The 26,172-nt window shown below is 39.0% G+C and overlaps 5 protein-coding genes and 1 long non-coding RNA gene across 7 annotated transcripts; 2 read left to right on the top strand and 4 right to left on the bottom strand.

The window, feature by feature from the left end:
* The first annotated feature begins 1,312 nt into the window (after nt 1-1,312).
* On the top strand, nt 1,313-6,129 carry LOC110040889 (uncharacterized). Its single transcript, XM_089290260.1, has 2 exons — nt 1,313-1,836; nt 4,359-6,129. The coding sequence occupies exons 1-2, from the start codon at nt 1,392-1,394 to the stop codon at nt 5,174-5,176; spliced, it is 1,263 nt and encodes a 420-aa protein (XP_089146386.1). The 5' UTR covers nt 1,313-1,391; the 3' UTR covers nt 5,177-6,129.
* On the bottom strand, nt 2,895-7,451 carry LOC110040892 (melanocyte-stimulating hormone receptor-like). Its single transcript, XM_089290264.1, has one exon. It carries the CDS (start codon nt 7,369-7,371, stop codon nt 6,436-6,438), a length of 936 nt encoding a protein of 311 aa, XP_089146390.1. The 5' UTR covers nt 7,372-7,451; the 3' UTR covers nt 2,895-6,435.
* LOC110040891 (dehydrogenase/reductase SDR family member 7-like) lies at nt 2,895-24,489 on the bottom strand. 2 transcript variants are annotated; one of them, XM_089290262.1, is made up of 7 exons: nt 24,210-24,489; nt 22,683-22,807; nt 21,814-22,006; nt 20,676-20,722; nt 19,724-19,843; nt 18,702-18,871; nt 2,895-2,988 (listed from the first exon to the last, which is right to left on the bottom strand). In XM_089290262.1, coding segments are annotated over exons 1-7 (936 nt in total). In that variant the 3' UTR covers nt 2,895-2,987. The 2 variants fall into 2 exon arrangements, with proteins under 2 accessions (XP_089146388.1, XP_089146387.1); XM_089290261.1 differs by lacking the exon at nt 2,895-2,988 and adding an exon at nt 14,553-15,495.
* Nucleotides 8,833-11,491, bottom strand: LOC149112409 (adenosine receptor A2b-like). The gene has a single exon (XM_089290265.1). It carries the CDS (start codon nt 10,209-10,211, stop codon nt 9,282-9,284), a length of 930 nt encoding a protein of 309 aa, XP_089146391.1. The 5' UTR covers nt 10,212-11,491; the 3' UTR covers nt 8,833-9,281.
* On the bottom strand, nt 12,399-14,421 carry LOC110040893 (adenosine receptor A3-like). Its single transcript, XM_020746162.2, has one exon. The coding sequence runs from the start codon at nt 13,798-13,800 to the stop codon at nt 12,871-12,873; it is 930 nt and encodes a 309-aa protein (XP_020601821.1). The 5' UTR covers nt 13,801-14,421; the 3' UTR covers nt 12,399-12,870.
* On the top strand, nt 23,671-25,461 carry LOC149112408 (uncharacterized). Its single transcript, XR_016207426.1, has 2 exons — nt 23,671-24,020; nt 24,258-25,461. It is a non-coding gene; the product is annotated as an uncharacterized LOC149112408 (long non-coding RNA).
* The last annotated feature ends 711 nt before the right edge of the window (nt 25,462-26,172 follow it).

Genomic DNA, 26,172 nt, shown 5'->3' with positions numbered 1-26,172 from the left:
ATATATGTAACTACATATTTTTGTTCTTGTGCTCCATTGTATTGTAAGTATTATCTGTAAGTATTGTAAAGGGAACCTAGATATTCAGTAAATGGTTTGAACCCAGGAGTATCAATAGCCTGTATAGTGTGATCACTTACTGACACTTACTGACGATCACACTATACGAACTAACCTAGATATTGTTCAGTAAAAGAATAAAAATAGCAAACTACAACTAAAAATATTGGTCAGATTCGAACCAGGACTCGTGATACTGAAAGGTGAATGCCGACACCATTTTGTCATGGGCGTTTGTGATGTCATGATAGTCGTTCTATGACCAGAGATAAATATGATCGAACTGATCCCGCCTGTGCTCTTGCCATCCGACGCAATTTTAAACTTCACTGTTCGATCATCACTGGCGAGCGAGAAAAAAAAAAAATGAAGAAATTCTTAAAAAGGACCGACATTGTGAAGACAGTGACAGTGCAAGCTCGGGGTTTCTTTCGACTGATTGAAGCTTCTAAACATACAAGTACTTGCGTAAAGAAAGTAATTGAGACCAATAAAACCTCATAAAAACGTTTACATAGAAGAGATCCATTTCATAAACAGATGTGCTGATAAAAGATACTGAAACAGGTAAAAGGTACTGATATGTTGAAGGCATCTTCTGCACGTGTCTTAAAATGACTGAGAATTTCCTTTTGAAGAAATTCTCTCCACCCGGCCGCCCTTAGTACGCCCAGCGGACCTGCCGTTATGCTTGTTGACTGTTATTGGAGCGATTCACCATTTCGTTGTGATTCATTTACTTTTGCACTGAATTTACATACGTCACACCTCAGTGACAGTATAGGCATTTAGCTTTGAAATGATTACAGAAAAAGAAAGAAACTTGCAATGCTTCTAAACTGGAGTACCTGGCAACAATTTGCCCTTCTCTAGAGTTTACCTGCAAGTTTGGAAGTTCTACACTATGCAATCTCTAAGTTGCGCCTAAATAAAGTTACGTCAATCGTTCTCATTATTTTGACTTTTGAATTTTAATTGACAGACGAAGGGTACTTCTAAAGGCAGATTTCAAGCATGTTATAAAATGGTAGTAAGGGAGGGCTGAAAGAGTATGTAAATTATAATTTAACTTTTTTCTTTATGAGACAGACATGACTCTTTCCTACCGTTTGTAGAAGCTTCTCTTAAAGGAGAGGTTTGTTTCGTGAAATCAATATACAGTAAAGCCAGATTTGTTTCACTTCGCTAATCAAGCACGTTGCTTTGACTCTCTACTCGCATATTAACTAGTTTAATTACATCAGTACATCACAAGACTTTGCGCGATACATATCTCTAATTAACTCCTACCTAAAGCAGTCTTAAATCGAGTCTTGAAAGAAAACTCTGACATGGAACAAGGGACCATAAGAGAGCAATTCCGTAACATTGTTTGTTTTTTCATCCTTGGATACTGTGCGTTTTTCCTCGGCGAGGTGATCAGCGCGGCGACTGTGGATATTTTCGCTGGAGAATCTACCTGGTTGAGTGCAGCAGTCGTGACATCAGGACTTGCGCACGTAGTCGTGAAACTAACCCTTCCTTGGGTTTACCATAAACTGCCATACTATGTTAAAATCGCGCTGCTGCTCTCCTTCTGTACCGCGGGACTGGTAATCGTCGTTGTCCCCAATTCGCAAGGTGCACGACTCTTAGGGATGACTGTTTTCGAATCTGGCAGGGCCATGGCGGAAGTCGTATTTCTTTCAGTGACAGCGTTCTATGGTGACTTGGCACTCCACAGCTTTGTGACAGGAGGTGGTTTGGGTATTGTAATGGGTGCATTTTATTACTCAGGTACGTAAAGTTTTTTAGAAGGGATTCGAAACGGTTGGGTTAAAGTCTAATCCCACCCAACGAATCAAAGCAACCAAGAGAATCAACAGTGCGGAAAGAATTTTCTAAAATCCGATTTGGACGAAGAGGATGCTAGTCCATCGCAGATAGCCCCCACTAACAAATTGTCAGGTTGACCTAACGCTTCGCCAAAACTCGCTTACATATCTCTGGGTGGAGAGACACTATGAGATAAGAGTAGAGCGTAACACATCCCAACAAAATATTAACCCAGGCTAGTGCTCGAATCCTCTCGTCTCCCGTTAAAATACATTTGAGTAAATTAACAGAACCTTCATTTAACCTAGGAGCTGGGCGACTTAATTGAGGGAAATATATGTTGGCGGAAGGAAGCGACTAGGGGAGGGAAGGAATGGCTAAAATAAAGTGATCTAAAAATTACAACTTCAAACAGAAGAACTGGTTTTGTGAGATTTTCAGAAGTGCAGTTATTCGGATGATTGAACGGTGCCACTTTCAAATTAAGGAAATCTTTGTGTATGGGTTATGTGCACAGTATTCGAACATTTCCTAGTGTCAAGATTCTTTCCTGATCAAGAAATGTAGCCCGCTCAACAAAGTGGGGTTTTCTTGTTGAGAATTTAAGCACGACAATTATACAGCCTTTTGCCCATTACTCAAATTATGCGGTAACTTCAACTTTCACTTATGCCATGATTCTCGGAGGGTAATGGGCTGGATTATTCGGTAAAAGCCACAAACATTCACTCAACGTTACATCAGTTTTAGAATACATCTAAATTCCTTTTATGACTGTAAGAATTTCTCCAGCGATAGAATTTTAATGCAAAGAATCTCAAAATGATTGGTCTTCCGAGTGAAATATGTTTTCATTATTCGTTTTGCTTGCTACTTTGATATTGTTTCTGCTTTATGTGGCCCTGAGGGTAGGATTGTGCCGTGAACCGTTTCAAAGATAACAGTGGTGTGTTTGCCGGCGCGCAGGTCTCTATTACGTTTTCCGGAGGAAGGAATTAAGTAGCGCAGGGACCTCAAAGTAAATAAAGAGGATATATTTTTTTCCCAATATTTCACAATACATTTTCTTTATAGTAGAACTACCAACAGTCTCACAGTTTCATCCGTAGGCTTCTGCAACAACAAAAAGACAAGTTATAGCGTAGAAAATATTCTTCAGTTAACTTCTAAGCCGATCTTGGTTTTCGCTGGTTAAAGGAAGACTTAATTTAACAAGATCACGATAAAGCAACTCAAAAGAGCATATAAGACGTTGACAGATATCAGGTTAAATGCTCTTTTGAGTTGCTTTATCCTAATCTTGTTAAACTAAATCTTCCTTTAACGAGTTATAGAGTGTTTGCATGATTTCAATGCAGCATTATTTCAACCAAAAACATGTCCATCATGTTGTCTATGTCGTTAAATTCTACCTGCAACAATATAAAGCCAGTGTAAACTGGCAAGAGGTTATCAAGGTAAGTTACCTTGATTATCTCTTGAAACTGGCTATTCAGTGGCCAAGACAGGTACCAATTTCTCTAAAAATGTATGGTAATGGTAATTCTTTATTTAGAGTGACAAACTCCGCTTAGCCGTAAAAATTAAAAGCTACCTCGCAGGAAGCCCACTATTAAAATAACATAAATATACATCAATTAATAAACAAGTAAACAAAAGAGAATACAAACAAGTTAAAATGTAAGTACATAACTGATATAATGTATGTAATGTCTTCCAACGCGTTCAATGCTAACTCTGACAGTATGGTGTTTTGGCTAAATTATCCATTTTAAGATACACATCTGCCGGCAAGCCAATCCCTTGTGCTTTTTATTATATACTCAAAATAACATCACAATGCTAAAGCGGCCTTTTAGCCTCTTTAAAAAATCGGAATGTATACTGTGCCTTTACTTTAAACTGGGGAAGAGGGAGGGGTACTTTAGAAGTCTTTGGTGGGGCGTGTGGCCAACAGGTGAACCCCTTATTGTATGTATTTCGAACTAACTTTGAGGTTTTCCAGTAACTATTTCAGACCTCAAAACTTAGTGCTCAAGTGATGGATCCTATCGCATGTCTAATGCATAAATTCACGTCATTGGAAATGGCTCTCATTTGCAAACTAACATTTGAAACAATCAAAGTGTACCACAAACCTACAGCTTTGCCACTCATGGTCAGAACAAAAGTTCTCAAGAACAGTACCCTTTGGCCTTGCATATTGGTACTTTGTTTATTGATGAGGATGTACCCCAACCCACCACCAAACAGCTGTTTCAAATCATTAATTAAATTACCCTTATTATTTTGGTCTTTTATTGGACGTCTTGGATCAGGAGCTAGGAACAACATCAACAACAACAACAACAACAATAACAACAACAACAACAACAATAACAACAATAACAACAACAAAAACAACAAAAACAAACGTAAAACCAAAAGGTTCGTTTTGTTACGGTAACCCGGCACTCAATTGCACTTGTATTTTTGTTTCGCAGCTCTTTTGACATGGACGTGTTTTTCCCCAAGAGTCACAGTGTTTTTCCTCATACCCGTTGTGTTTGTCCTTCCTCTCATGTACGCATTCTTGGACAAGTTCCCAGTGAAACGGCAATCCAAAAACATCTCTTTTGCGGGTGTCCATTACCATGCACTTCCCGACCAAGAAGAAAGGCAGAAAACGCACGAACTAAGCATCAATGAAAAGCTTTTGGTGTGGTGGAGCATATTCATGGCCATGGCTTACCTTTTCTTGCAGTTCTTTGCGGATCAACTTTCATTACAAGCTGTCATTACATCGCTTGTATTCCCGAACAAGTCGCTTTACCTAATTGGCCATTACACTTATTACATGCTAGCCCATAATATTGGTAGACTCCTTGGTCGTTCGTACCTCCTGATAGTCTCAGTCACGTGCTCACGTGTAGCTAGTCACGTGCAAATAAAACATACTTGGATCTTGGCTGCACTCGGCAACGCGCTTATGTTTTGGTTTGTGTTTGCATCATGGTTTTACCTTATTGGAGACATAGAAGTTATTCTGGTTTTGTGTTTCATGATCGGTGTTCTTAGCGGAAGCACCTACACCAATTCACTGTCTGTTGTAGGCGAACAAATCACAGATGTTAAGGAGAGAGAGTTTGCACTGGGCGTGCTTACATTGGGATCAGCCGCTGGAATGTACGCCGCTGGGCTCTTAGGATTATATCTGAAGCCATATTTGGCTCATCACTGTTTGATTGATCTTGAATTAGGCGAAGCGTGCGTCTCGACGTTCTTAAACATGTCTGGATGGACAACCAATGCTCGCTGCTGATATAACAATACAGCGCTTATTTTTCGAGTTAGAGATACGGACCATATTTATTCCTGCCGTTTTGCAATCGACTTGCAAAAACGAGCAGAGATTCGCATCTTGTAGTATAGACCAAGAAAACGAAAACGACGTACGCCCAACCCTGTCTGCTAGGAATTAAAAGCATTCAATTTGGTACCTTAATATGAGTGAAACCAAAGTTTTACTGCACTTTGAGGCAGACATTTTTCTGTAATGAGGAGTGCCCAACGTTTTTGTGAATAAGTTATACGCAATACCAATGCGTGTACAGCCTCAGATGAAGCAAAGAAGGGCCAAAATGGGAAATGGACGAACGAACCAATTAAATACACTTCAGCACAAGTATTCAAGCCGCCAGGAGCAACAAGAAATGACGGTGTTGCTTTGCCCCTTCAGTTACTAGAACTGCGGGCTCATTCAGTTTCAAAACATGGGATTCTGTCCTTAACGTTTACTTGACCATTTAGAACATTGTTCTGGACAAGACTAGAGAATCGCAATAATTTTTATAGTTTTAATAATGCTTATTTACGAGTTTATTAATAATCTTAGTAGCTGTAAAAAGACACGAACCTACAACTTTAGTGGCTTTATTACTCATTTTTTAAAAATCGATTAAAATAATATGGTTTTTAGAATTTTTCTTTTATGAAGGGCTTTTCACTGTGTATGTTATGTGACGTTTGAGATTTGCCAAGTCAAAACTGGTTGCCTGAATAGTTTTAAACAATCCTCAATGTTAAGTTACAGAACTAAAACAAAATTCACGCTAACCAGCTGGTTTAATCACCCTTTGAACAACCAGGCCCCGGATCGTATTCGACGAAAACCGTTCTCTGCGATAGAAAGGCTATCTATATTTGTGAACTCGAGTGAACCAAGTGAAACTGATGATTTGACATGTCATCGGAATAAACTGTTATGGTAACGGTTCACTGTTTAAATGCTTCTTTCATCCGGGGCAGGTACTGGTAAAATAGGGCGCGAAAATAGGACACTGAAACATACTAACCCTAGATACTTTATTAGACACTCGCTTTAGGTGAGTGTCAGATTCTATGCTGCAACATAAGGTGCAGTCGTTTTCGTGAAGCAGCGCGATCGGTGTCCAAAGCGCGAGGCTCAATTATTTTCTTAAATAAGATGGGTAGAATGTTGCCTTCATGTCAACGATATTTGTTTTGAATTAATGATTTAATCTAGATGAAAATCATTTTCACTATGAGAATAACTATATTTTAACCTCTGGTATAACATCGAGACATTTTTCGAAGAATGTTCAATATCGTCTGTCGAATCTGTCTCATTTTCCAACAGTAAATGACTGGATTGAGGGATGAATTGAGGAGAACAAGAGTTTCCGAAAATACGTACAATACGTTTATAGTTACACTTTCATTTCCGTGTATGCGACGAGCAATCGAAACGAAAAGATGAGGTAGATAACAAACCCAGAAAAGGAGATAAATGCAAAATGTCCTATTTGCAGATTTTGTGATTCTTGTCGAATTTGCCAGGTCGTTATTTTCCGCAAGCTGTTGCATTTGAGACTGTATTTGTTCTTTGTGGCGTCTTATTGTCAAATATATCTGGTAATGAAGCAGTGTTGTAGCAAGAAAGAAAATGGATTCCATGATGACAAGAAATGCAAACGTGGTATTCGTTGTTAGTAGAAACACTGAGCAGGGACTGATCAGTGCGCTAAATAGCCATATTGTGATAACGACTGCAGCGACTCTTCTGCGAGTCACCAGATCTTCATATCGCAGTGGCATCTGAATGGCAATAAATCTATCTGCACTGATGGCCATAATACTACACAATGAAGACAAATAAAAAACGCTCAAAACAACAGCAGAAGCTCTATCTGTAGAAGGACTTGATCGATTCCATCGTAGTAACTCCGTCAGGTAAACGACTTCTAAAGGTTGGCCTAGAAAACCGATACCAAGATCGGCAACAGCGAGGTTTAGGAGTAATGTTTTCAAAGTGCTTGATAGTGTCGATGTATTTCGCAAAGCGTAGATTGTTACAATGTTCAGCATAATGGTGGTATAGCAGAGACAACCATTAAAGATTGCATTAGCGAGGAGAGCAGAATAGAGCGGATCTTCAACTTTATCTGATTCGAAGGTTACGTTTTGAGGCTCATCATTGTAAATTGCCACCGCCATCTTTTTTTCTTTAGATCAGTGAAACATAACCCGTTTGTTTTTCCCGCCGAGAGGCTGAATGCCGAATATGCTGTGTCGCAGATTGCTTGGTGAAGTTGATTATGGCGAACCGCGGGAGTTTAATTATTGGAACGAATTCATATTTAGAGTATACCTTTCTCACAGGACTATTCCACTGAAAAGGAATGGTTTTTATTTCCCAAGCAAGGAATAAGTGCAAGGAATAAACCTTATCCAGTGTTCATTGACAGGTGTTTGGAGGTTTGCAAATGCTAGTAATTTAAAAGCCTAATAAACCCTTTTGTTATTTCGGTTCAGCCAGCCCCTGTTTCACTTGCTTTTACAACGCAGCGTTTTGATTGGTCATAAAAAAAGTTTAATTACGCCCTCACTTAAGATCCCCTGCGGATACGCTTGCCATTTCATTATTATTTTAGTTAAAAATAGTATAATTTATACAGTAACAGATAAAATTCAGAAAACCCCTTTTATATAATTTTCAAATCCTTTTGAGTAACATCGCTGTCATCGAGGCATATCGAGAACAGTACGTACATCTATAAACTGACCTGGTTCTACTTGACGCCATTTAGTCCGGGCCGAGGTACTTGTGTGTTTTTTTATTGATTTGCCACCCGTTTCTTTAAGATGTTTCCTTGAATTTAAAGCTCAAGGGCTTTTTCAGTTAAATTCTGTTTATTTCAGGTCTCACGCATATGTTTGAAGCAACGTCTATTAAAATACTCGTGGAAAAGGCCAGTTTAGACCCAGAGCCGTAGCTAATACAAGCGAACCGAGACACTTTCCTCGGTAAAAATTTTGAAATTATTTCTTTATTCCAAGTTCCGGTAAGAAAGCACTTTTTTTTGATAATGCCCCGGAAAGACTTTTAGTCTGGCTACGGCGGTTAGATCGTTGTCATGGCTATGGCGGAGTGAGTGCATGCATGCCGTTAAAAGATGATGATGATACTCATCCTGCCTGGCTTTTAGCGTCTAATTCCAACCAACAAACGCTTTTAAAGGGCCGGCTGATAATGTCACTGACGATGCGGGGTACTTTAGAACTCGAGGGATTTGCCACGAGTAAAAACATTAAAAATAATGATTGCACTTTAAATACTTTGCCGATTGGCTCAAAAAATATCAGGTGAGCGATATCTACAGCTGTCCTCAAACTCAAGCACACTGATGTTCGTCTCGGTCTCTTCTCAATTTTTCGCCGGCGTTCACTGCTTGAATGTGTTTTGTTCTTCTGGCAAATATTCAGAATTAACAAAATTTTCAAAACATACCAAAGAGTCCTTTCGTACATTGTAATATAAGTAGTTACCTTCCCCTGCACAATTATTGCCTCCGCCTTACGTTTTGAAGAGTTTCCATTAAGTAGGCGCTATACAAATCTATTATTATTATTATTATTATTATTATTATTATTCCATTAAAACGTGCCTGACCAATGCAAATTTTACAAGAAATCAATCATTTAGCCAGTGAGATTACTTAGTTAAAACAAAACGTAAACAGATGGCTGCCCCGTTCGAACCCAGGCCACATTGCTGGGAGGCGAGCGCGCCGCCCCTGCTCCCCAACGTTACGCTGCGCAATAGTACTACTCAAAATCCCATGTTGTGTGTACAGTGCGCGTGCGTGCCATATTTCTACAGTGGAGACCGAGTTGAGGAAGATCACCGAGATCTCATTCAACCTGTTTATAATAGTACTTTGATTCGCATGTAATGATGATTTTCATCTGCAGCTAGAGCCAGCAAAAGTCTAAAATTCTTAACTTTAAATCCAGCAAAGCCATTATTTTAAACGTGTTTTACAAAGGGTGGCCGCAATACGGGGTTCCACTACATCCTGCAAGAAGGTAATGACGTTGCATCAAACTGCACAAATAAAACAAAATTATCGCCTCCGAAAAATGTTTCCAAGGATGCCCACTACGGTGTGTCGAATGTGTCTCATTGTCCAGCAATAGATGATGGGGTTGATGGAGGAATTGAGGAGCACAAGAGTAAGCGAGAACTCCTCCAAGATCTCAAGAGCTATACTTTTGCTTGCTTGTACTTGATGTACAATCCAAATGAAGTACCGTGGCAGATAACAAACCCAAAATGCGAGATAGATCCACAGCGTACTTCGAACAGATTCTCGGAAACCCGAAATTTTAACAGTGTCGCTGTTTTGTGAAACCTGTTGTACTAGAGCTTGCATTTGTATGTTGTGGCGTCTCACGATGAAGTATATCTTATAAGAATACCAGGTTGTTGCAACAAAGCAGAGTGATTCTATGATGACAATACATCCGACAGCGATACTCTCTGGAACCATGAATTCAAAGGACAGTCCCAAAAAAGTGCTGAAGAGCCATATTGTGATGACCACTCTGAAAACTCGTTTTTGAGTAACAATATCCTGGTATCGAAGAGGTTTTTGAATGGCAATGTATCTTTCTGTACTTAAGGCCATAATACTAAAAAACGATGATAGACAAACAATGTTTACAACAACATGAGTACAAGCGACAAGGCTGGTATGATTTGACAAGTTGGATCGTAATAATGCGACCAAAAAAGCAATGTATAAAGGATGACCTAGCAGACCAACTCCAAGATCAGAGACAGCAAGGCTTAGGAGAAACGTTTTCAAAGGCTTCGACAGTGCAGATGTTCTTCGTAGGACGTAGATTGTAACGACGTTCAGCGTAACGGTGGCATAACAGAGACAGCTATTGAAGACAATATTAGCAATGATGGCAGAATAAAAGGGATCTTCCACCTGTGAAGGTTTGGAACTTGAGTTCTGTTTCTGTGGGCCGCAGATTAAATTATCCATGATTGTGATTTGTCCGAAACATCAAAATTATGGATTGAGAAATGTAGGTAACCACACAACCGAAGGACGAATTTACTACGTGTGTCCGTTCAGCCGTGACGAAGCGCCTTTCACTGAGGGGTGGTGCTTGGAAATCGAGTATGATTCGTTTAGTTTGGATTCCTGACAGTTAGAGCAATAGTCCTTTTACTAAATGGAATCGAAGGAAGAAGCTTGAGCTGATTTTGACTCACATACGTTTGCAGGTGCACGCCTTTAATGTATGTTGCAAATTATTAGCACACTGAAACAAGAAACAAACTTAAATTTGTCCGGCGTTGATTGGTCGTGACAAAGCATTGATGTCACTGGTTGATTTCCTTAAAGGAGTTATGTCAAGCTGTTAATTGTTGTGCGTGAGCAAAGTGTCATTTATTTTTCGTTAATATTATTTTATCCTTGAAACCCGCAAGAGGACCAGTTGCCATTTTGTTTCAATTTGTGTCAAAAGGCAGAAACAAAATTACAACTAAAGAGGACAAAAGGTGTTAAAAATGATTAATTTAAGTAGCGTTTGACCCGCTTGCAGAACGCAAGTTGGACTGGTCAGCTTGAGCCGGGAACAATTAAGGAGTTAATTGGCACCTTCCTTTTGCATTTACATATTTGTGAAAATTATTAAAGGCGGCATGCAGGTCCCTTTGACTCGCCATTAATATTCAAGGTTTGCCTTGAGATCATGGGAAGGCTCTTAAACAGATTGTCCTTTGCATTGGATCGAGTATAATAATAAAGCAAAAGCGAACGTTAGTACTAGAACTTAAAACAAAGTTGAAGGGGAAATAATAAAAAAATAGAAACCAATGTAATAGAAAAACAGCAAGCTCACCGGGTTATGAATTTCGGTCCATAGTCCGCCCATATTTACAATGAATGTTAACGTTGCCATATGTGGATTAGGAAGAAAAATTTACAGGCTGGACCAGATAAAACCTGATCTGCAGATTCTCGTTCAGGGGCGCTTGCAGGTGGAAAATTACTAGACACACAATAAACACGACTCAACCTTTCTTAGTTATTTAGCCAAAATCTGACCTTAATTCGACTGGTTCTAAGAAAGGTGTTTTAATTCACCAACCACCCTCGCTGAGATGTTTCCCTTGTTATTAGTTTTCGCCCCAGTTTGATAATTAGCATAAGGTTTCTAACATACGAATGAAATTCACAAAAGTTTAAGAAACCTGAAGTCTGTTACACTAACAATTGCCAGGCAACCAGATTATGACTTGACCTGAAGAAAACACTCTAAATCATAATCATGGGAAATGTGGGCAGCATGGAACTGTCTGGTAGCCGAAGCCGACTTCTTTAAATTTTTCTAAAGTCCTTTTTGCTTGATTTGACCTTATGAGTTACTTGGTTTTTCTCATTTTTTTTAAAGACTTCAGAAGTTCACAAAATAATTCGTAACTAGTTTTGCTATAGCCCGGAAGTCACATACGTACGCAATGCGGCCCTTTTTATTAAGACAGTATCTACAAAGAACGGTTCAGATCGTTAGTCATGGCTAGGGCTGTGTAGGTGCAGGCATGCCTTTAACAGATGATGATGCTTCGATGTTCATACGTTATCGAATCCTTCTGCCGGGCTTTCAGTATCTAATTATAAAAGAGCCGGCTGAAAAAGTAAAATATTGTCACTGATAATGCCGGGTACTTTCTTTGGAAGTCTAGGAACTTGTCATGAAGAAAAACATTACAAATAAAAATGGTTACATACTTTACCGATCGGCCCAAACAACTTTGCTGGCGTTTACGTCTTGTGTTTCGTTTCTTAGAGAAGTAATCAAAATTAAAACGTTTTAGAGGCCCCTCCTCTGTTCAAAGAACAGCTTTTATCTTCCGTTAAGCTCCCTCCATGTTATGTTTCGAAGGGTTTCCATTATAGCTTGTCGAATATTTCTTATCCTCTAACAGTAAATAGGGCTGAGGCAGGAATTAAGGAGAACAAGGGTCCCGAAGAACTTATTCAACGTGCTTAAAGTCATAGTTCGCCCTGCGTGTGTGAGATGACCAGTCAAAATAGAGTGGGGCAGATAACAAGACCAAACTGCCAGGTAGATGAGAAGTGTACTTTGGGCAGATTTTCTGAGACTCGCAATATTTAGCATGCCACTATTTAGTCGAGATTGAATTAATGCAATAGAAGTAAAAATAAGGATCGATTTACTTGGTTTTTCCCATTTTTTAGCACTGCAGAGGTCAATGAAATAAACTGGAATAACCCGTAAGCCACATATGTACGCAATGCGGACCTATTTGTTGAGACAGTAGCTACAAAGAACAGTTCAGGTGGCTACGACTGTGTGGGTGCAGGTATATCTCTAACACAAGATGATGCTTCGATATTCATACGTTGTCGAATTCTCCTGCCTGAATTTTAGTATATAATTACAAACAAAAGTAAAATATTGTTACTGATAATGGCGGACACTTTAGAAGTCAAGGGACTGGTCATAAATAAAAGCATTACAAATAAAAAACGTTGCACTTCCAGTACTTTACCGATCAGCCCAAACAACATAACAGGCGTTTTTTCTACGAGTTTTGTTTCTTTTCTCTGGAAAGTAATCAAAATTAAAACACCTTAGGGTCCGTTCCTCTGTTTAACTGAACAGTTGTTATCTTCCGCAGAACTGTCTCCACCTTACGTTTTGAAGAGTTTCCATTATAGCGTGTCGAATATTTCTTATCCTCCAACAATAAATGACGGGGTTGAGAGAGGAATTAAGGAGAACGAGGGTCTTGAAGAACTCATTCAACGTGCTTGAAGTCATAGTTCCCCCTGCGTATATGAGATGACAAGACAAAATAAAGTGAGGCAGATAACAAACCCAAAATGCCACGTAGATGAAAAGTGTACTCTGGGCAGATTTTCTGAGACTCACAATATTTAGCATGCCGCTATTTATTCGTGTTTGGGATTGAATTTGTATGTTGTGTTGTCTCGCAGTTTTGCATATCTTATAAGAAGACCAAGTCGTTGCACCAAAACAGACGGATTCTATCATGAGAATGATCACAATAGTGATTTTACCTGGAAGAACGAACACAAAGAACAGCCCTAAAAGAACACTGAGAGACCATATTGCAGTGACTACAGTAATAACTCGCTTGTGAGTTACAACATTCTGGCATCGTAGAGGCTTTTGAATGGCAAAGAATCTATCCGCACTTAAAGCCATAACACTACAAAACGAAGATAAATAAAAAATGTTCAAAATAACACGAGTAGATGCAACAAGAATGGGCCGATTGGAAAGGTTGCATTGCAATTTCACGTCCAGGTAGGCGAGATATAAAGGTTGACCCAGCAAACCAACACCAAGATCAGATACAGCAAGACTTAGAAGCAATGTTTTGAAAAGATTTGGTAGTGAAGACGTTTTCCGTAGTGCGCAGATGGTGACAATGTTCAGCACAATCGTGGTATAACAGAGACAGCTGTTGAAGACAATATTAACGATAGTAGCAGAATAAAGTGGATCTTTAACTTGTAAAGCTGTGGAACTTGAGTTTGGTAGCTTGGCTTTGCAAAGTGAATTATTCATGATTTCGCTTTACATTGAACGTTTTCAATCAAGTTCGACTTTAACAAATGTTTGTAGCCACAGTCTAGGAACGAAGGATGAATGTCGTATGGACTTGATAATTGTTCACCACTACACGTCTTGACTTGGCTGGTGTAAACGTTTCACTCAATGTGAAGAGCTGGAATCAACGAAGACGGATTTGATTATGAAAAAAAAACGATTTTCTTTACAAGAAAAAAGCTTGAGCTTTTGTTCGAACGTACATGTATGCTGGAAATTCTTGTCACAACAGAATTTTCTCTCAGGTTTTTCTTAAAAAAAAAAAAAACCGACGCCTTGTAAGGAGGCTTTTAACAAAACAAAGGAGTTTGTCAGTCAACAGTCTTCTCCTCCCGGTGATATGATTGGCTGTTTAAAAATTCGGTGACACTGAGGATTTCTTTGTTATTGACATTTCGTGCTATTGCTTTGTCATTTGCGGAAATTATTTTTTCTTGGTAACTTTTATTTTACTCATGAAATTGATAAGCCCTGAGACAATGTGTCAGCCTGTTTGAGTTTTTGACAGTAGGCAAACACTCTCCTTTGCTAACCAGGCAAAAACAGAGCTGACTAAAATTCATCAAAGTCTTGAACTGTTGCCTACAGTCTGTTGGGTATCATTTTTACCCGCGCTAAAGACAGAGATGAAAATAAAAGAGCACATATTTAAGGAAGCCTTCTTACTACATTAATGTAATAAGGGCCCAAATGAGCCGAGCAATCGCAAATAAATTAATTGGTATCTTCCTTTATTAATGTATTAAGTGAAACATTAATTAAAAGCCGCACGCCAATCATTTCTGTTGATGCGAAATTAAAAAGAGACATGTTTTCTTATTTCACCTGAGATAAGGACCTCTGCCAGTCAGACTGAACCAGACTAAGCTGAAAAGGACAAAGCAATGGAAGTCTCTTACGGTCTCCGTCCCCGATGATGGCTCCTGGTATAAAACAACTTTATTCTATTATATTTAATATGAGAAGTCGAAGAAGTGAAAAAATGCTACTCAAAGAAGAGGGGAGAGGTTGTAAGTCCCAGAAAAATATTTTTCTGGCCAATCAGCGGGAGGAGATTCGACTAGTGCTGGAACTGGTTCGGTAAGAATATATTCCCGGGGGCTTTTCAGCTCTCGAAGTAAACTTTCACCCGATTAATATCGATCGCCCGAAAATATCGCTTCGTGCCGGCTAGTAGCCCCTGGGTCTCCGTGTATGTTGTATTCTTCACCATCTACGGGTATATTACGAACTCATAAAGCGACCAACTCCCAGATAGTTATCGCTCAGTCGGTAGAGCACTGCACCGGTATGGGCCTGAATTTTTTTCAGGCTTTAATTTCACAATTACTTAAGTTGTGTGCATAACTGCGATGATCAATCATGTCTTGAGATAGTGATTTATCCGATGGATAGCGTTTATCCACGCTTTGCAAAACTGGGCTTAGTATGTTGCACATCAAAAAAGTATACGATCCGTGAAAGGTCTGTAAAGTTGTACATGTAGGGCTGCTGAGTGGAGTCAGATACAAAAGGGAAGGGGAGGTACAATATTGCTTTTCACGACTGTTCTACATTCCATTTTCCAAACTCTAAGACTCGTTGTTTTCTGCTGAAGATTTCTTGTCCGTGTAAAGTCTTTTTACGCGTTCCATAAAGAACATCTTAGAAAGCCTGGAGAAAGACGACATTTAAAAGAGGTTTTAAAGTGCACCTAACCCCAAAAATTTTTTTTCGCTAGAACGAATCTACTTATTATTTGAAATAGTTCTGCGAAAAAATTTTTGAATTCCGTTAAATCCTCGATTTTCTGTGCCACGACGAAATCTCGAAAATAGCTCCAAAACACTGCCATTTTGTTTCACGACCGAGTTTGAGGAGAATGGGTCCAGCGGCTCTTGTGACGTCTACCCAGGAAGGTTGGATATCTGTTTTCCTCTCATTTCCTTCAGGATGGTGCAATACACATTCGAAAAGTGCGCAAAAACGCCTTCCAGAGGTGCTATCGGTTGTTGCAGCAATATTCCAGATTTAAAGAAAGATATACTGTACAATTTACTGACGATGATCGGCTAATGGTGCAATAAAGACGTAAACGATGGTTGATTTTGTCGAACCGAAACAAGCGAACTGAATCTGTGAGAACCATTGAAGAACTGTCACTGGAATTTGTTCCGCAGACTTTCGAACGCTATTTTCATAAATTTCCTGCTTAAAGCTAACCAGCAATTTGTAGAAATACTACCTACAACCCATATCTTCCAATCCCGCAGTATTTATAACATAACCGGCAAAGTTGTGTGATCCGGTCATGATCAAGAAGCGTTATACTGATATGTAAATAGATCGCAACTGTACGCTGCTAACCAACACTTATTTCTCTTTCGATTTAGATGAAAGTCGAAGAGTAATCCTCTAGAATTACATGATAACAAAATTGTTAGACTCACAGAGTTTTTCGAAGGTTTGGAAATCAGCAGTGCGACAAAGATTCTGTGCAATAGCGTCGAAAATATGACCGCGTAACATTATCTGCGGACCGCTTAGGGAACACATCCTTTTCGCTTATCCGACGAATTTCTCTGCAAACTTTGAGAACAATTTACATTGGTTATTTGGAGTTACGACTTAAAACGCGTGACAATGTGAAATCGGTAATTGTATGAAATGTTTCCTTCCACCTTGCTTCCCGCAGCTTCAAAAATACAGGTCCAAACAATACGATTTTCAATCGATCGAAGCCAATGTTTTGCAGGTCATCAAGTCTCGAAAACTGCAACACGTACGTCGCTCTTATAAACATGAAGCATTCAACTGAAAATAAAACACAAACTGGATTTAACAGAACCTTGACAAAATACATTCTTGGTAAGGACAAATGTAAACGGGCTATAAACACGAGTGGGAATCTTATGTTTAGTTGACAAAATTACCATCCAAAGCAGTCCTTGAGTTTTCTTTCCTGCTTTTCGTTTGCCTGCTCCTCCACTTCGTATCTATCTTTCCATTCCTAATATACAGGCAGCTCGTCCGCAAAGACGTCTTCCCCGTCGTCGCTTGAAATATTGTAAATTGCTCTCAAAGCTCTAAGCAGTGAGTTCACAGTTGTCGAACGCGCTCGATCGAAGTTTATTTCGGAGCCTTCCGAATCGAAACTTAACTCTGACTCCAGTGACGAAAAAGAAATGATTCTGAGACAAAACTTGGACGTTTTAGCCCCAAAATACATCGGAACGATTAGTTTTGCGTTCTATTTTCTCGAGCAAATACAGAGAGTTGACTGAGGCGCTATTGTGTTTGGTTCCTGGGTAGACGTCATCAGGTACCGCCGCCCCAGACTCCCTAAAACGCGGTCGTGAAACACTTAATCGCGACTTTGAAAGGGCATAGAAAATCGAAGATTCAACCAAATTCAAAAATTTCTTCGCCCAAATGCTTCAAATAAAGTCTAGATTTGTTTTAGCGAAAAAAAAATTTTGGGGTTAGGTACACTTTAATAGAAATGCCACAACGTTAAAATCAAGGTAAAGTGGCCTAAACCGGGGATTGGGGGGGGGGGGGGGGAGGGGGTGGGGTCACTCCGCTGTTAAAAAGGCGGGGTCGTTAAGAGGTGTAAATTGGGGATTTTGATTATATAAACACTTGTCAATGAAATACCAAGTGAGCTTTCGCGCAGAAACGATATCTTCATTCGTTAAATAACACGTTATCTTCACAGTTGAAAAGATGAGCTTTGCTATGGTTACATAATAAAACGCGCCTTTCGCAGCGAAAGCGAAATGGTGCCTCTTGCTTGGTGTAGAAGACAAAGCTGACCTACTAACAACAGAGAACATATGAACGAGGAAACGATGAAGACAAAAGGTTTGTGGGGCGGCGTGCTTTTTTGACGTGTTCTGTGTCTTCTACACCAAGAATAAAAGGAGCCGAAATGATCTGGTATTTCGTTGGTGTTTAAATGACAAATTGAACATTACATGGCCGCTTGGAGATACGAAACTTCCCTTCGAGTGCTGAAAAAATTTTTACACTCGTTCCCTGCACTTACACTTGAAATATTTGTCACCAATTAAGGAGAAACTTCTTGTCTCCAAGCATCCTGTAATCATTCACGGTGTTCAGAAAAGAACATCAATGTCCTTACCAATCAAAATATCTTTTACGGTTGCATGCAATGGTGGTTTATATCGATGGGGTATGAGATTTTTCAAATTTCTTCAGAGATGAAATCACTCAATGACAATGCGTTAATTTGTTTGAAATTTGTGTATGGGATCTTTACGGGGTCAAATAACACGTACGAACAAGAAGTGACTATTTTTGTCATTTAACACAAATGTTTGATTATTACAACAGTTAAGTTAAAGAAAGAAGTGTGACGTCATATACAAATTAGAGTGTGCTGATTGTGAAAAGATCTATATTGGAGAAACCGCCCGACCATTAAAGGTCCGGTTAAGGGAACATTCTAACAACTTCAGGAGAGGAGAATTCGTGAGACCTTGGAAATTCTGTGCCAGTCTCCGACGCTCAATCGAGACCGTGGATTTGAACTTTCGGCCCTATACAGGGATGTTTTGACACATGACTTGGCCCACCCAAGCTCACGTGAAAAATAGATTCCTGCTGTGACAGCTCAATAGCTTGTGATCGGTAAGACTTTGACTCTGCTTCGGTATCTTGTTTCTATAGAGCAGTTTTCAATTTCAAACCAAACCAATAACAAACTAAATAGACTTCTCAGCAAATCTCAAACTGTAGTAAAACCAAAATGAAACCAATTTAATCAAAACTAATGTAATTGGCTGATTATTTTCGACACTCAATTGAAAACTGCTCTATCATCACAAAAACAACTTGTTACATTGATCAACACATACCATCTAAAGAGGTTTGGCAAGTACTGCTTAAAATAGACCATTAGTAGGGCTGGTTCACTTGAAATCCAAACTTCATCCAAGTTGTTGGCCATGCTTACTGCCATTAACTTTGCACAGCGCTCAGTCGACATTAATTCTAACTCAGATAAATCTGGTGGATTTTTAAACTCCTGCAAGGACAAAAGCCTTGAGTCACTGGAAATTTCTCTCTCAAACTCAACAATTAAATATTCATCAAGTTTAAACAAAGGAATTCATGATCGTGAATTAGCACAGAGTTTCATGAGCTGTATAATTATGAGTTATATAATTAGCATAGAGTTTTATGATTTTATTTCTCTGTTTTCTCCTTAGTTTTGGTTTCGATTAAGAAGGTATAATCAAACACTAACAGGAGCCACTCACTGACACCAAAGAACGTGTTTGACCACATTTCCAAACAGCTTGAAGTTGATCAAAAATTCTCAGTGTTTCCGGAACACGTTCTTACAGTGGAATTTTCGAAATCAGCGCCTGTGACGTCATCTAGCTGCAGATTATACAATAATCATGTCAAGGAATCAGGTCAAGGACATTCAAGGTCATGGGTAATCATGTTATGTATGACTGCAGTGCATGATTTCTAAGGGTAATCATGTCAAGTTCGTGCGTTTTGTGTTGCTTTCCATCAGTGAAGAAGCAAAAACATGACTTCCTTTTTTTTCGTTCAATGTGTAATAAAACAATTATTAGATTCGGTTTTTGTGATATCCAGAATAATCAAGGTCTCAGTAAGGGTTATCAGCCTCAGGAGCCTTCAGCTTTGGCTGATAACCCCTACCTCGACCTTGATTATTCTAGATATCACAAAAACCTCATCCAACAATTGTTTAGTATACAACAGCTTTCCTGTATTCTGATTGACTGTATTTTCTTTGCCAATTGGTATTAAAACACTCAATTATATATCAAAAGGCCAATCCACCAATCCAAACTTAGTTACAAGTTGTAAAGACGTCAATCAAAAAACAATGTTTTCTTACATCATTGATGTTTTCAGTGAAAGAATAAAGATTGATGTTTGACTTGACAGGTCCTGGTAGAACAGTCTGTACATGAATGTTGTGCTCAGCCAGCTCCAGCCGTGCAGTATCAAAGTAGCCCTAAAAAAATGATAATGGCAGTAAGTACCTGATGCATTTTAAGGCCATTAGACTTAGTGCTGTTCCCCAAGACAGAGCCATTAGGGAGCACTGGGGTTTGAGGGGAAACAAAACCAAATGTTTCCTGTGGGGCCAGTATCTTTATGTGTTTTGTTGTAACGCAAGGATGTAATTCTGAAAGAAAGTGTCAAAATTTTATAGTGGACCTGGCCACTCTCTGATCCAGCATGTGGCTGGTGATTGAGCAAAAATACTGTTGTTTCCTTGGAAATAAATTATAATATGTGAGCAAGGACTAGATGGTCTTAAATTGACATTGTTGTTGTGTGATTAAGTGTGATTCAGTGACACATCTCGAGAATGGCTGTAGGTAATATAGCTTACAATAATTATAGTGAATGGTTTGAACCCAGGAGTATCAGTAGTTCGTATAGTGTAATCGTCCGGGTGAGTGTAGTTCTGAAAAGAGCTGTTGTTGGTGACTGACGTTTCAACAGCCTGAGCGGAAGTCATCTTCAGAGTCAAGTGAATGGTGTTTGTCAGTCGATGATGTTAAAAGTCTGGTCCTTTGAACGTGATATATTGATATATATAATATTATTGTTCGTATAGTGTGATTGTCCGGGTGAGTGTAGTTCTGAAAAGAACTGTTGTTGGTGACTGAAGTTTCAACAACCCAAGCGGAAGTCATCTTCAGAGTCAAGTGAATGGTGTTTGTCAGCTGGACAATCACAATATACAAACTACTGAAACTCCTGGGTTCAAACCATTCACTATAGCTTGCAATTGTTGAGTAACTTTGTTTAACAGCATTTTGATCCCAATCACATACCTGCAATGCATGTTTACTGGCACAATAAGTTGCCGTGAAAGGTGCTTCTGCGAAAAATATTTTAAAAATTTCATATATTCTAAATAATGATACCATAGTTATCAATATTACCACAAATGAACTGAATCAAATGAACTTAATCCACCAGGCTATGATATGTAGGTTTTTACTGCACTGATCAAAGAGGACTTAAATTATTAAAAAAAAGAAAACCATTTACGGGACAAAAATATTAGGAGTGACAAAAGTGTGATGTTTCGGTTTCTGTCTGTTGTTCCATCTGGGGTGGCAGTCATTCAGTCAGTCTGGCAGTCAGGCAGTCAGGCAGTCAGGCAGTCAGGCAGTCAGGCAGTCAGGCAGTCAGGCAGTCAGGCAGTCAGGCAGTCAGGCAGTCAGGCAGTCAGGCAGTCAGGCAGTCAGGCAGTTAGGGAGTCAGGCAGTCAGGTAGTTAGGCAGTTAAGCAGTCAGGCAGTTGGGTAGGCAGGCAGTCAGGTAGGTAGGCAATGAGGCAGGCAGGCGGGCGGGTGGGCGGGCGGGCAGGCAGGCAGGCAGGCAGTTATCAGCCACTCCTGTCAAGACTTCTAAATTTTATAAATAAGTTTAACAATAAGTTATAAATTAACCCATGTAGTTAATAATTAAATATTTAAAAACCCAAAAACACTTTAAATTTAATCATCTTGAAATCATTTTTTATTTCTTAATGTACACTTTACAGTTGGACTGGCCCATGGATAACTAGTGCTAGTCTAGGCAGGCCAGTCTACCAAAATATAGTTACAATTTTTTGTGTTACAATTAAATTAGTAGAAAAATAGAAAGTGAGAAAAAAGTGAATAACACATTCAAAAAAGGTGGGAAAAGAATGAGAAAAGAAGGGAGGGGTTATCAGTCATTCCAATAAACAGAGTACATATAGTGAAACATTTAAGAATAAACCTTATTAAAAATGCACAATGTTTCAATATTGTTATGATATCCTGATGTCAAGTGAAAAGTAATAAAAAAGTAGCTAAGTTTATTAATACACAATCATGTATATGTTAGTAGAGTGCTAATTAAAACAGTTTTGCGCAGAACAGAATGCAGAAAAATGATGTAGTTTCCAGAATAAACTAATTAAAATTAATGACATTACCAATTTTTCCAGCCACACTGCTCACCACCACAATCTGCCCCTCATGATGCTCAATCATATGCGGCAGAACTGCTTTGGTCAAAGAGATGGTACCAACAACGTTTAAATCCAAAAGTGCTCTATCGACCTCTAATGATGTTTTTTCCACCAAACCTCTCTGTGCTCTACCAGCATTGTTCACCAGAATGTCAACCTACATTAAGAAAACAAATGTACTTGTACCAGCTGCTTCAATTCTGCCTCGTGTCATTCTGCTGTTGTTTTTTTTGGATTTCATTTCTTGATTTCTATTAAGATTTCTAAAATAACAAAGGTTCAGTGCATAATGATTAACATTACTGTGCTCTTTAAGTCAACAAAGTTTGGAATGCACTTTCAAGGGCGCATTAAAGTTTAATAAGAAAAACAACATGTACTGTAGTCCGCAGATAGAAGTAATGACACTTGTCTGGTAATGTTCCATAAAAAGTGCAATTTGAAGTTCTAAGTACTACAAACGTTAATAAACTGTCCAGTACATTGCTGGAGTATATGAGTGTCTGAACCTCACAAAACAAGAAAATCATCTAGTTCATGGCAACATCAAAACATCAAACAGAAGTTCTCTGTTAACACTTTATTAACACTTTATTGCATGGAATGTCGTCATGTAACTGTGCACAATAAAATTATTTACCATGGACTGATAATGAAATGCACGGAAAATAAAAATAAAAAACTCCAGGCTTTTTTCCAAACTCCTTCCAAAGCATAAAATAATTATTATTGAAAGTTTTAATTTGTAGATTCAGTATAGCCAGCAAAATTGCCTTGTTTGATAGTCTGAAACTCTGACTCTTATAACATTTATCAAGAAAAAGACACTGTACCTTTTTAAAGTGCTTGAGGACATCCTGGGTCAGTTTTTCATGTGTATCAAATTTTATTGAGTCCACAGGAAGGACAAGAATATCTTGATCTTTTTCAAATGAGGAATCATGATCGATAGCAATAGCTGAAATATAAAGATTAAAAGCAAATGTATTATGTATGGAAAGGGCAAGAAATTAGCAAATATCAGTAAATTAGTCAAAGAGGGTTTACATTGAATTTTAACTAATGTGTGATCACAATAAGGGCACATATGAGCCTAAAGTCTGATAGTTATCATATACAGGTATGCAGTACGTGAATGAGGAATTTTAAACATTGAGATCTGTTAATTTGCAAAAGAGTTGCTGGTGAGATATTTTTGTTCTTGTAATTGATATAATAACTGGTGATCACATATCTTAAAAATGCAGCCTGACTGAAGCATGGTGCATGGTTTACTTTTAACACTCATCAATTGTGTCAGATTCCAGAAGGATCAAGAGGTCTGGGTTCTGCCTGCGGTTGAAATCTGGGGGTGGAGACTCCCATAAAAAAAAGATGAAGGTGTTTGTCGTACCCTTCAGGGGTTACAAATGCGGCTTTTGGTACCTGTTAGGTTGTCCAGCCTCAAAAAGTCCACAGTGGCAGCTTTTGCGGTACCTTCTAGGGTATTGAGCCGCAAAATACAGTCTGTGACACTGGAGATGTGTTGTTTTTGAATTAGTATCTTTTAGGGGTGAAAAAAGTTTCAAGCCACACACAAAACAGGATGTTGGTACCTCTTAGGGTTTCTTTTCAAACTTTCTTACAAGCAACCCCGTCCTTTTTGTATGGGAGTCCCCCCCCCCCCCCCCCCCCATGGGGTTGAAATCTGTGTCTTCCTACATCAATCATAATATACATCAATCTGTGTCTTTCTGCAACTAGGGAATGAAATCAGGGTACTTTTCTCATTGCATTATTTGAAGGAATGCTCATCCTCAGGGGGGATGGATACTACTGGAGTTGACTGAGGCATAGAAAAGTAATAAAAGCTGCCCTACAAAGATGCTCTTCTTAATTTTATGAAAAACTGTGGTGACATAATCAAATCATTCAGGGATTTTGCTTGTCACAAATCAGATGGCAAGCTGTTCCACGACTCAGCTCCAGGGAATAAATTGGATAAGGGAACAGCAATTGTGAGATGAAAACCCCTAGGGTGCCAAATGCTCCCGGGTCGACCAGGGGGTTGGCAAATGCCTGCTCCCTCGACAGTGATAAAATTTCAAACGCCGCAACCCCGGCGGGTGCCTGGCTACCAGAGCTGGGTACGGAGGCGAGGTGACGGGAGATAGACACTGACAGAATGTTCGGTAAGTTAAGTTTACTAATATGTAAATGCTGATCGCCAGTTAATACCAGTGATCCAGTGATCACTGATTGGCCTTTCAGGTTAAATAAAGTCTTTTATTTACTAGTAAGTCTTATAATAAGTGAATAAGTACGATGTGATTAAATGCAAACCCATTTTGCCCAAGTTATTTCATCTTAATTCAACCTACCTGCACAATTCTTCTTGACTCTCTCTAATTCTGCTTTCCTTCTCGCAGACAGTACTAATTTACAGCCATATTTCACCAGCTCATAAGCCAAATATTCACCGATACCGCTCGAAGCGCCAGTAATCCAGACCACTTTCCCGCGCAAGGCAACCGCTGGATCTTGACCGATCTTCTCATAAATCATCAATGTAAAATCCCCATCTTGGAATTTGAAAAGTAAGAAACAAACAAGAGGAACAAGAACTGCAGCAATCAAGGAATTTCGGCCCACCATGACCATGATCCGAATACGTTGTTAGATAGAAGACACGTGACCAACCGTGACAGAATGGCTGGTTTGCAGTGTCACGCCATTAAAAATAAAAATCATAACCATTCAATAAATTAAGTCAAGAAGCTGGGATGTGAAAGGTGATTGATATATAAACAACCTCGCCAAGATTTAGGTCTGTGCAGTTCTTCATTCTCCCGCTATTCGGAGAAGTGTTTCACACAAATTTATAGAGCTTTGTATGGAGTCGCCATGTTTGTGCCCCTCGGAGGGACAGAAACATGGCGCCCGTAAAGTAACAGAAACATCTGTCATTGAGTTTACCCATTGAAACGAAAAGTCATTACTCTAGAGTTCCGACACATTGAAATTACCACTTTTTCTAGAGCAACAACTGTTTAGTTAGCAAAAACTTGAGCAATAACTCATCTTTTTGACCATTCGAGAGCCTTATCGGGCCGCTATTTTAATGTCACACAACGCATAAACTTAGAAATTCAAACGTGCCCTATTTCAAAATGAGGAATCCTGTCGAGCTTAAACGCTGCAAAACATCAAGTTATTAAAGGGTCGTACATCTGATGAAACTAAAACTTCAGAAGGATTGGTAATTTCTTATTTTGGAAAATGACGACGTCACATGAAAAGCGACAATAGGAATGGGGCCCATGGACCAAGGACCAAGGAACGAAAGGAATAGTAGACAAGGAATGGAAAGGACGGAACTTTGGTTTTATCTAGTAAGTGTTACGTACACCACAAAGACGCTGTAATCCCTAAACACAATATTCGAGAACTTTGTGTATAGATATTCCCTCGACCGCTACATAATGTTTGGCATGACACAGATTTGTCTGATTTGGCTTCTTGGCTCCTTTTAGGCCTTAAATAGTTGAACCTAACCTCACTTTTTCTAACTCTCAGACGCTTTTTGAGTGGCTGGCTGGAAAATAGAGTAGTAATAAAGTGGTTTTCAACTGAGTATCAGTGAACCAATCAAAATTAACTTAAAGTTATAACGTGTACGGACGCAAAGCGCGGGAAAACGAGTGTGATGCGCGAGTGAGTTACGATTGTTAAATTATATTAATTAAATTTACTTCTGATTGGACGAGAAAATGGCTCTAGTTTTTTAGCCAAGCGTGTAGCATAGTGATGCAAAACCAATTATTACTTTTCGACGCTCAAATGAAGACCACTCTAAAACCAAAGTAATCACTCAGACCAACCACAAAGAACACAGACCATCCAATGAACCAGTTAACTCGAAGCTAAGTCATGTAACTAACGTAAGGCGCGAGAAAACGTGTACGAGCGAATCAGGATTGGATTTGGTTTTAATTACTTCTGACTGGATGACAAAGTGGCACAAGCGAATCGCGCAGCGTACTAATGCGAAACCAACGTAAACGGGAATTTCTTTTAACAGTCGTCAAGTGATTAGCACTCAGACCTATCTATCTAGGCTAAACACATAGACACTAAAATAAAGGTTTTACTCCACTTACTTTACTTACTACCTGTGCAATTAGATTAAACAATCAGTAATTGCGAATTCAGCAATGCTTACTTTGGTGAAAAACACAACAAACATCAAGAAAGTAGCCAAATATAACTTTTAACAATACTAAGTTAGGACAAAACTTAACTGAACAGATGGTTGGTCCGTTCTCCATTTTATTAACATGCGCT

This window comes from Orbicella faveolata, unplaced genomic scaffold (assembly GCF_042242905.1).
Source record: "Orbicella faveolata isolate gen_17 unplaced genomic scaffold, um_ofav_v1 contig_2, whole genome shotgun sequence".
Lineage (NCBI taxonomy): Eukaryota > Metazoa > Cnidaria > Anthozoa > Scleractinia > Merulinidae > Orbicella > Orbicella faveolata.
The sequence above is the reverse complement of the archived record's forward strand: the minus strand, read 5'-3'. Positions and strand labels throughout refer to the sequence as shown.

Coding starts and splice junctions, on each gene's coding strand:
- LOC110040891 (XM_089290261.1), bottom strand. CDS start 24,489: ATGGTCATGGTGGGCCGAAATTCCTTGATTGCTGCAGTTCTTGTTCCT. Junction 22,808..24,209: donor AGTCAAGAAGAATTGTGCAG/GTAGGTTGAATT, acceptor TTTATATTTCAG/CTATTGCTATCGATCATGAT. Junction 22,007..22,682: donor TCCTCAAGCACTTTAAAAAG/GTACAGTGTCTT, acceptor TTCTTAATGTAG/GTTGACATTCTGGTGAACAA.
- LOC110040892 (XM_089290264.1), bottom strand. CDS start 7,371: ATGGCGGTGGCAATTTACAATGATGAGCCTCAAAACGTAACCTTCGAA.
- LOC110040889 (XM_089290260.1), top strand. CDS start 1,392: ATGGAACAAGGGACCATAAGAGAGCAATTCCGTAACATTGTTTGTTTT. Junction 1,837..4,358: donor GGGTGCATTTTATTACTCAG/GTACGTAAAGTT, acceptor TTTGTTTCGCAG/CTCTTTTGACATGGACGTGT.
- LOC110040893 (XM_020746162.2), bottom strand. CDS start 13,800: ATGAATAATTCACTTTGCAAAGCCAAGCTACCAAACTCAAGTTCCACA.
- LOC149112409 (XM_089290265.1), bottom strand. CDS start 10,211: ATGGATAATTTAATCTGCGGCCCACAGAAACAGAACTCAAGTTCCAAA.